General features: G+C 43.6%; 1 protein-coding gene across 2 annotated transcripts; it reads left to right on the top strand.

Annotated features, from left to right (window-relative positions):
• Positions 1–5,303: 5,303 nt before the first annotated feature.
• On the top strand, positions 5,304–10,705 carry tmem184c (transmembrane protein 184C). 2 transcript variants are annotated; one of them, XM_027030229.2, is made up of 10 exons: positions 5,304–5,797; positions 5,870–6,000; positions 6,097–6,133; positions 6,473–6,678; positions 7,487–7,561; positions 7,729–7,822; positions 8,482–8,594; positions 8,804–8,903; positions 9,553–9,724; positions 9,851–10,705. In XM_027030229.2, the coding sequence occupies exons 1-10, from the start codon at positions 5,681–5,683 to the stop codon at positions 10,123–10,125; spliced, it is 1,320 nt and encodes a 439-aa protein (XP_026886030.1). In that variant the 5' UTR covers positions 5,304–5,680; the 3' UTR covers positions 10,126–10,705. The 2 variants fall into 2 exon arrangements, with proteins under 2 accessions (XP_026886030.1, XP_026886031.1); XM_027030230.2 differs by lacking the exons at positions 5,870–6,000; positions 6,097–6,133.
• Positions 10,706–10,835: the final 130 nt, after the last annotated feature.

The following is a 10,835-nucleotide window of genomic DNA, read 5'->3' as shown; positions in this document are numbered from 1 at the left end:
TATTAGTATTATTATTATTATTAGTAGTAGTAGTAGTAGTAGTAGTAGTAGTAATATTAGTATTAGTATTATTAGTATATTAGTAGTAGTAGTAGTAGTAGTAGTAGTAGTATTAATAATAGTAGTAGTAGTAGTAGTAGTAGTAGTAGCAGTAGTAGTAGTAATATTAGTATTATTATTATTAGTAGTAGTAGTAGTAGTAGTAGTAGTAATATTAGTATTATTATTATTATTATATTAGTAGTAGTAGTAGTAGTATTAGTAGTAGTAGTAGTAGTAGCATTAGTAGTAGTAGTAGTAGTATTATATTATTATTATTATTATTATTATTAATAGTAGTAGTAGTAGTAGTAATATTAGTATTATTATTAGTAGTAGTAGTAGTAGTAGTAATATTAGTATTAGTAATATTATTATTAGTAGTAGTAGTAGTAGCAATATTATTATTATTATTATTATTATTATTATTATTATATTAGTATTATTATTATTATTATTATTAATAGTAGTAGTAGTAGTAGTAGTAATATTAGTATTAGTATTATTATTAGTAGTAGTAATATTAGTATTAGTATTATTATTATATTAGTAGTAGTAGTAGTAGTAGTAGTAGTAGTAGTAGTAGTAGTATTGATAGTAGTAGTAGTAGTAGTAGTAGTAGTAATATTAGTATTAGTATTAGTATTATTAGTAGTAGTAGTAATATTAGTATTAGTATTAGTATTATCAGTTGTAGTATTAGTAATAATATTAGTATTATTATTATTATATTAGTAGTAGTAGTAGTATTAATAGTAGTAGTAATATTATTATTATTAGTAGTAGTAGTAGCAGTAGTAGTAGTAGTAGTATTATTAGTATTATTATTAGTTGTAGTAGTAGTAGTAATATTAGTATTAGTATTATTATTATTATATTAGTATTAGTAGTAGTAATAGTAGTAGTAGTAGTAGTAGTAATATTAGTATTAGTATTATTAGTAGTAGTAGTGGTAGTAGTAATATTAGTATTAGTATTATTATTATTAGTAGTAGTAGTAGTAGTGGCAGTAGTAGTAGTAGTAATATTAGTGTTAGTATTAGTATTATTATTATTAGTAGTAGTAGTAGTAGTAGTAGTAATATTAGTATTAGTATTATTATTAGTAGTAGTAGTAGTAGTAGTAGTAGTAGTAATATTATTATTATTATTATATTAGTATTAGTAGTAGTAGTAGTAGTAGTAATATTAGTATTAGTATTATTATTAGTGGTAGTAGTAGTAGTAATATTAGTATTATTATTATATTATTAGTAGTAGTAGTAATATTAGTATTAGTATTATTATTATTATTAGTAGTAGTAGTAGTAGTAGTAGTAGTAGTAGTAGTAATATTAGTATTAGTATTATTATTAGTGGTAGTAGTAGTAGTAATATTAGTATTAGTATTATTATTATTATATTAGTATTATTATTATATTAGTATTATTATTATATTAGTATTATTCCTGCTCCCTTACACATTATATGCAATACACTGTCAGTGCTGTTTTTGCAGCATGGCAGTACTGAGGTTCCAGGTGTCAGTAGATCACTCTTACTGATAAGCTGTCTTTTTAATGTCAACACTTGAAGCTGTTGATCCCACTGTGGAGACAACATTCAGATGCTCCCCAGGAAAAGCCGAGGTGCTGGGATTGTGAGTGAGGGCCGTCGTGAGCTCACTTCTTCTCAAAGAAGCTCCAGCCATGGATGGCTCTGAAACGGTGGTGAAGTCTGGGTCCTTCCACCTCCTCAGACAGCAGAGGTGTCTTAAAGAAAGCCTGTAAATCTGGGCAAAAGTGAACATGACAACATTTTGCCTGTTTGTGGCCTGGCAAAAATGTGGATGTCAATCGTGTGATAGATTTTTTAAAGTGTAAAAAGCCTATGTAATATTAATATTATGTAATATAAATCCATTTGTACCATCCATAATACATTCTGGCTTTGTTTTGTACAGAAACATGTATCACCATTGTCTGTGAGTGATGGGTCAGTTTACAACAGAAACTTCAGGATTAGAACTATAAATGCTAACTGCTACAAATCAAATCAGAATTATTATTTTCTGTTTAAATTTTATAAAACAAGCCAAGAAAAACATGAACTTAATCACATAATATTTCTTCATTTTGTCAGTTTGAAGTCCTGTCTTTGTCAGGCTCGCCACGGAGTGACATTTAGAAGTACCACTGCAATTCTCGATAGACTTCACGTCAGTTTCTGGAAATATTTTCACTTGCAGCCTTTTGAAATAACTCCGAAGAGAAATGAAAAGACTTTTGGGAAAAGGGACGATGGATTTTGCGCTGAGGAATTCTGTGGGAATGTTTATGATTTCCAGAGAGGAGCCAACTGCAGCACTAAGGACCAAAGTCCTTCACACCGCGTCAGTCCAAAGCAAAGCCATTATGTTCCAACCTGGTCCGGCCACTTTCCACACAGAAAGGGGACACGCATGGGCTTTGCTTCCCAGTTCTTCCTGTCATCTGGCAGGAGTCAAGTGACATTTATCCATATAGACTGTATACAGTGGAACTACATGAGTACATATGCACAACACCACAGTATGAGATATGCGGGCGAATGTCTGTAGCAGAGGGAGACAGAGTCAGCCAAAAATAATCATGAAAAATATCATAAGTATGTTGGGGATGAAAGAATAAGGCCTCACCCTCTAGTGCTGCTTTATCACTTATTTTTAGTCATTTTTCTATGCTTTTCTTTTATTTCTTTTCGTGACGTACCAAATGTGTCTTGAAAACCTTCTATAATAATTTTGAATACATGCATGTCGTAAAATGAGATTTAACACCGTACATTTATTGCAGCCCCAACTGCCAACAGTTAAGACGTTTTAAAAGTTAAAACAATTCGCCGTTTAAAGGCAACCGGTTTAAATCCGTTATGTACAGATCCACTAAGGGAACCACTAAGACCTGTTCCCGTTATAAATCGCTAATTTGCTCCGTGTCTTCGTTTGTACTAGTACCAGTACAGATAGGAGTAATAGCCTACGCCTATTTTATCAGTAATAAATGTATATTATCAGTAATCTTATTTTCACGTGGTCTTAAAATACAGACTGCCCCATAGGCCTCACGAGAGATTACATTTAGCTGACGCTTTCATCCAATGCGACTTACAATTACAACTTGAGTAATTGAACGTTAAGGGTCTTACTCAGGGGCCCAACAGTGGCAAGGCTTGAACCAGCAACCCTCTGATTAGTTAAGTACCTTCAGCACTGAGCTACCACTGCCCATATTAAGGTAGGGACGTCACAAGGCACGTGCTGTTTACGCGTCTCTGGTGTTCTCGGACAGAGCTGCTGTCTGTCTGTATGAGTGTCTGTCTGTTTGTATGAGTGTCTGTCTGTCTGTCCCTGCCCTAACACGGCAGTGTCTCGCGTGCCATTTTTCAGAACGATTGCTTGCAGCCATCCAGCGAGGCGCACGCATGACTGCGGCAAGAGCCATGTCTAATTTATAAAAGCCAAAAATATAGAATCAATATTCATGAACAATCTGTCCCAGCACAACCAGTGATTTGTGAGACTTGGGGCAGTGTGATAACGGCGCGGGGACACAAAGAGAAAGTTCTGCTTCTTTGCATCCAGAAATGAGGCGCGCGAACCCGACAGCGCGTCGAAAGACATGGCGACCGCAGCCGCGAGCCTCTCTGCACGTGAACCGAGCCTCTGGCCGGGGCTCGTTCGGGTTGGTTTGCGTTCATATTCTTTAGCGGAACTGAGTTGTAGTCAGAACTGCTGCCAAAGCGCCGAGCGGCAACTGAAACAAACAGAATCAAAAACGATGTCAGGTGGTGTAATATGGTTAAAGTTCAGGATCAGATGTAACGCTGCGGCCTTAAACTGTACAGCTGCATTGCTGCATGTTAATATAAAGTATTCTGTCTAACGAGTCCCAGCACGTGTGTACAGGACACCGATTGAGGGGCACAATGGGGGTAATTCATAATCCCGGTTCTGGATTAACCATGTGTTGCAATTATTAGCGGTTTACCTGCTAAAAACACACCTGACACAACCCATCAGCTAACACCCCAGTGATCTTAAAATAAACACTGAAATATGCACAGAAAGGATTTTGCATAAACACTGGTCATCTTTACATAGCACGGAAAACACACGCGTACTTCAGAACTACAAGATGCGTATGAAGACATGATTAAGTAGCGTTTAGAACATCTCTGAAAGGTGATCTGTGCTCTTCGCTGAAAACCGTCACCTGCTTCAGCCTGTCGGTTTCTGCTGGAATAGGAAGGAAAGTGTTGCCTATTATCAGGACTAATAATAATAATGATGGCTTCATCAGCTTTCCGCTTTTATAGGATTCATTCAAATATAGATGGGGATTTGTTAAAAAGTGAGTAATCTGTGCGAACAACTGAAAACTATTAAATAGATTCATTCAGAAGTTTATGACTTTAAAAAAATCTTAATTTGGTGATAGATAGATAGATAGATAGATAGATAGATAGATAGATAGATAGATAGATAGATAGATATGATTTTGCTTAACTTACTTAATATATCTTAAGGATTAGAATTCATGGTGAGTATATCTTAATGATCAGTTGATGTACATTTTGTAATGAAACAGAACACTGGGAAATGGGCCATTTTCCTGATCTGACGCTTTGGAAATCTCAGATAGAGGCGTTTGTTTAATTCCCAGTTCTGTGTAGAACATGTAAGCACTCAACAAGAATTATTGTGTCTCCAGTATTTTAAACAGCACTGGGGTTTTGCAAAATCTTCCTGTAAATTGTGTATAAAATATCTGACACGGCTGTTGCTGAAAAATAATTTAGGCTACTTGATGTCGAATGTCAGTTTGAACTTTTGAAGAACTTGTTATTTTTCCTTCTTCGTGTTATTTGCACAGCATTATTTTGGACAGGGCTCTATAAGATCGAAAGGCAGTAATTTAATACAGCACGATAACAGTTTTATTCCTAAAACGTCTAAGGAAAGAGAATGCGCTGAAATTAATCGCCAACGCCCGCTGAGCCTATTTGTAAGACAACACTGTCATCTTATGGCGATTTGCTGTAACTGTTAGTGATTTTTATTCTTGCCCAGTGTTCCGCATAGCCCCTGTCTGAGCTGTGTGTAATTCTGGGGCTGTTAGTTAGTTATTATTGGAGCTGTAAGCGTCACTCTGCTCCGCGTCTCCTACACAGGTGCGCTCTCCGTCTCCTCCAGGCCAGTAGGTGGCGCGCCACGTCCTTCGGGGTGCTCGAAGGTGTTTGGCGTGTTGACGTGAATAACAGGAAGTTCGTGAGTGCTGGACAAAGTTGTCTGCGGCTAAAGGTCGATGCGCTCAGTGAAGTTCTAATTGCGCGCGTACGGTGGTGATTTTGGATTGTCGGTACACGTGATCGCAGGCACACACTGAAGGGCAGAAATGAGCGTTAAACCGGTTACTGGGTAACGGAGCTCTGGCGTACCGAACCGGCCACGTGAGGCGGCACACGTCTGTTTACAGTGAATCAGCGCGCGCGCAGCTTTGCTACTTTAACTTTGACTCTTTAACTTTGACGTTTAGGAACAGCATTGCGCAACATTGTTTCGACAGGTATTTTAATGCCGCTGGGCGCGCGCTTTCCTGCGTCGTGAAGAACTGAGCAGAGGATGCCCTGCACGTGCGGCACGTGGCGGCGGTGGATCCGGCCGCTCGTGGTGCTGCTGTACATCCTGCTGCTGCTCGTAGTCCTTCCGCTCTGCGTGTGGGAGCTGCAGAAGTCAGAGGTCAGTCCTTCTGCTGCGCGCGCCCTGCAGGCCGCTGGGCACGCGCAACACTAACGCGCCTTGGCTCCACAGGTCGGCACGCACAACAAGGCGTGGTTCATCGCAGGCATCTTCGTGTTCATGACCGTCCCCATATCTCTGTGGGGCATTCTCCAGCACCTCGTACACTACACGCAGCCCGAGCTCCAGAAACCCATCATCAGGTAGGAGGCTGCGCGACACCTCCCCTTTGACAGGTTTGATTTGCTCTGCTGTTGAAGATCTGCTACTCACCTCACCTCTCCGTCTCCCTCTTGTAGGATATTATGGATGGTTCCTATATATAGTTTGGATAGTGTGAGTATCACTGTATGATCTGAGATGCTGTAGAGCAGCATTATGACGTTCCAGTTCACTAGTAAGCTGGGTTTCCTTTAAGTTCTTGCTTGCATGTCGGCGCTGTTGTTTACGGCACAGACCCCTAAGGTCGCTAGTCACATGACTCCAGTTAACACCGCCTTCAGTCAGACCTCCTGGATCGAGGCTCTTTCAGTCTTCCTGTCTGTCAGTACACATGCTTTTTTGTTGTTATTTCTCTTTGTTCTTCGTTACTACTAAACGAAGCATGTAAAACTGCCCGGTGGTGTTTGGGCACTGGTAACTGTGGCTCTGCATCTTCCTGTGTCTGGCTTGCAGTGGATCGCGCTGAAGTATCCCAGCATCGCCATCTACGTGGACACGTGTCGCGAGTGCTACGAGGCCTACGTCATCTACAACTTCATGATATTTCTGCTGAACTACCTGGGGAAGCAGTACCCCAGTCTGGTGCTCATGCTGGAGGTCCAGGAGCAGCAGACACACCTGCCTCCCCTCTGCTGCTGTCCACCGTGGCCCATGGGAGAGTGAGCAACCACATCACCCCCGCCTCACTCCCCGTCCCACTTCTTGTCTCACCCTCCGTACACTCAGTTTCACTCCCATTCTTACCCTCTCTCCCGTCTCACTCCACATCTCACCTCACCCACAGGGACATGAACGTTAATACTCCTTCAGAATCATAAGCTCTGACCTTTCAAGACCTTTATTAGTCTGAAGTCCAAACTAAACTGAATCTACATTGACATCATCTTGAAGACCAAGACTAGGCCTCATCACCACGGAAACAGCCACCAGCGACCAGTCCAGTAGATAATCAGGATTTAATATGTTAAGTAGGATTTTAGTTCTGTTGTCCAACTTGTATTTCTGAGCTCCACCAGTGTGGGACATTACTCAAGCTGCACTCATCCTCAGATCACTGGTACGGTGGTTGTAGAACTGAGACGCCTACAGCAGAGTGACGCGTAGGAGCAGGGGGAGAGATCCAGGATCAGCCTGGCTGTGTGTTTCTCCATCAGCGGGGAATGTTTGGACTGCTGTTGGCGCAGTAGCTCCATGTGTAATGGTCACACTCAGTGTGTGTGTCTGTACCTGACCAAGCAGAGTAGTTCTGGAGTGGATCCCAGCGTAGCTCTGGAACAGCAACTGTCTGTGTCTGCCGTTGTGTTCCTCGCTGGATCCGTGCAGCACGCATCTACAGAAACCTGATTCTCATTCACACGCTCAGCTGGACTTCACCACTAAAACTCGTGATCACTTTGTGAGCACATCCGTAGCTCCTGTACTGCTGTAGTTAATGTCAGAGTACGTGTGTGTTCTTTCTGCTTGTAGGGTGCTCTTACTGAGGTGTAAGTTGGGCGTTCTGCAGTATACCGTAGTGAGGCCTGTCACCACTGTCATTGCCCTGTGAGTCTCACCTTCACTTACCAGTTTCTGATGTTTCACTAGAACCTTTCAGGTTTTATTTTTACAGCAAACCCAAGTGCCTTCAAACACAGTCATACTTCATTTGGTGCCGTTTACAGCCCTGCTGGCAATAATGTATCTTGTCCATGATTTTTTTGTGCCATCAGAATTTGTCAGCTTAGTGGGGTGTACGATGAAGGAAACTTCAGCTCCGGAAACGCCTGGACGTACCTGGTGATCGTGAACAATCTCTCCCAGCTGGTTAGCGCCAGTCTTCACTCCTTCTGTTCTGTGATCTGCGAGCAAGCCGCCGTTTAGCAGTAACAGACATTCAGAAAGAGGTGTTATATAAACACACTCATGTTCACCAAAACTGACTTGCATTTTACACTTGGAGGATGTGGCCCTTGTCCAGACTTGCTTACAGAAGTGCTTTGTGGTATTAATACACATCCTCATGTGAGAACAGAAAGTCAGTGTTGAGAACACAATCAGACTAAAGTCAGAAGGTTGTTTTAACGAGCGTTTCTTTCCTATTCGTCCTTCTCTTTGTGATGGTGCTTTAGTTCCAGTATTTACCTTCTTAATGAAGGATGAACATAATCTAGGTTTACTAATGGTAACAGGAAACAGCGAAACCAGATCCATGTCTGCACAAACCTTAAAGACGTCTGGACCTGAGACCACATTCATCTACAACCTTGTGCTCTCCAGCAGTCATATCGTGTAGCTGTCCAGTAACTTTCCAGAGATCTATGCAGTGACCATGAAAGTTTTGCAAAGCTGATCTTTAACTGCTCTAACAGTAACTAGCTAATAACACACTGGTCAGCGTGTGGTTGTAGTCTGCCTGTAGTTTAAGTACCACATGTGTGTTTGTGTGTGTGTGTGGTTGTACACTTCACGTTTCTTCTCCTCAGTTTGCCATGTACTGCCTGGTGTTGTTCTACAAGGCGTTGAGGGAAGAGCTGAGTCCCATCAAACCTGTGGGGAAGTTCCTCTGTGTCAAACTCGTGGTGTTTGTGTCCTTTTGGTAAGACAAAGTGATTATGCTCCTCAAACCTGGAAAACCTCTGTAGTGTCCTGGACCACCACGTACACTCCTGATATATCACACGCCTCTCATTCCTCACTGGACTGCCACGTACACTGCTGATATCACTCACCTCTCAGTCTGAGCATACGTGTGTAGACAGCGTGACTGGTGTAAGCTGGTGAGTCCAGTTTTCTACCATCCCACAGGCAGGCTGTGTTCATCGCCCTGTTGGTGAAGGTTGGAGTGATTTCAGACTCTCACACCTGGGACTGGGACAGTGTAGAGGCAGTAGCTACTGGTCTGCAGGTGTGTGACTTTCTCTGCTGTGTCTGAGTCTTTCAGTGGGCCAGTGCGTAACAGCAGTGCAGGCACAATCTGTAATCTTCTCCAGAGGGATGTGCGTTCCGGTGTGTAATCTTTCCCGGGGGGGGGGGGGGGGGGGGGGGATGTGCGTTCCGGTGTGTAATCTTTCCCGGGGGGGGGGGGGGGGGGGGGGATGTGCGTTCCGGTGTGTAATCTTTCCCGGGGGGGGGGGGGGGGATGTGCGTTCCGGTGTGTAATCTTTACCGGGGGGGGGGGGGGGGATGTGCGTTCCGGTCTGTAATCTTTCCCGGGGGGGGGGGGATGTGCGTTCCGGTCTGTAATCTTTCCCGGGGGGGGGGGGATTTGCGTTCCGGTGTGTAATCTTTCCCGGGGGGGGGGGGGGGGGGGTGTGCGTTCCGGTGTGTAATCTTTCCCGGGGGGGGGGATGTGCGTTCCGGTGTGTAATCTTTCCCGGGGGGGGGGGATGTGCGTTCCGGTGTGTAATCTTTCCCGGGTGGGGGGGGGGGGGATGTGCGTTCCGGTGTGTAATCTTTCCCGGGGGGGGGGATGTGCGTTCCGGTGTGTAATCTTTCCCGGGGGGGATGTGCGTTCCGGTCTGTAATCTTCCCCATGGGGACGCGTGCTCTTGCAGGACTTCATCATCTGTGTGGAGATGTTCCTGGCAGCCATTGCCCACCACTTCACCTTCACCTACAAGCCTTACATCCAGCAGGCAGAGGAAGGCTCCTGCTTCGACTCTTTCCTGGCCATGTGGGACGTCTCCGACATCCGGGCTGACATCTCCGAGCAAGTACGCAATGTCGGTGAGTCCGCATCCGTGTGCAGCAGCTCTGAGATCAGTCACACACCGTTTGCCTAAACGGACTTTCTCCTGAACTAATGTGCTTTAGTTAGATTTTGTGATTCTGACAGTATCGTCGCTCTCTCAGGGAGAACGGTTATGGGCCGGCCCAGGAAGGCCTATGTCAGGGGGGAGGCGGAGCAGGACGAGAACACCGGCTTGCTGTCAGGTGACGCCCAGGACCCCACCCCCGATGACTTGCCCACGTCTCCCCCAGGCCTCTATCAGGGCATGGGCCACACGCCCACTCCTTGTGCAGACATGTGCTCCACACCATGGAAGGGCGACGCAGATGATGTAGCCAGCGTGCTGTCCAGCGACCCCAAAAACCCTCCCAGCACAGATTACGCTGCCATCACTTAGCCAGACTGCCAATGCAGGTAACATGCGCTGAGAGGACAAGCGTCATCTGCTATTTCCTACGACCGAGTACCGTCAGCCCCGGTAACTAATGTTCACACGTGACTTGTGGTTAACAATGTTTTGCAGGTTTTGGATAAAGGTGGCATTTAGGCACATGTGGGACCCAGATGTCTGTTTTGTTACGATCTGAGCAGGAACCATACAGCTTATCATTATCATTTAACTTGTAACCTAGCGATTGTGCTTTACGGACCACCGCGGGAAGAATTTCAAGTTTCTTCTCTTCACGATTTTTTTTAAAGTCTTGTTTGGCCCAGTAAGTCACTCAACTCTCTCTGGACATTAGTTATGATCACACTTCATCTGCTGATGGAGGCAGTGCTGATGTGATGAGTGTGTGCTGGGTACACATGCAGAGTGACCCTGCCCGCAACCTCGCTTTGTGTAGCTCTTAAAACTGCCTCAGCATGAACGGGCTGTGTGACCTCAGCACCATGACACTGAGCAGATGGGAGGAAGTCTAAGACTTAGCAAAAGTGCTTTTTCAACTGTAGCCTCAAAATAAAGTTTTCTGACACTATCACGTGTATGTTTTATCTTCTGAAGGGATGTTCCAAAGTTTTGCAGTTTTTGCTTTTTTTTTTTCTGTATTCCTTCCTAACATGGTTAATTGAGGGCTGTACTTCAGTCAGCGTTGGACTGTGGAGTTA

Source organism: Electrophorus electricus, chromosome 11 (genome assembly GCF_013358815.1).
Source record: "Electrophorus electricus isolate fEleEle1 chromosome 11, fEleEle1.pri, whole genome shotgun sequence".
NCBI lineage: Eukaryota > Metazoa > Chordata > Actinopteri > Gymnotiformes > Gymnotidae > Electrophorus > Electrophorus electricus.
Note: the sequence above shows the minus strand (reverse complement) of the source record. Positions and strands in the feature narration are given on the sequence as shown.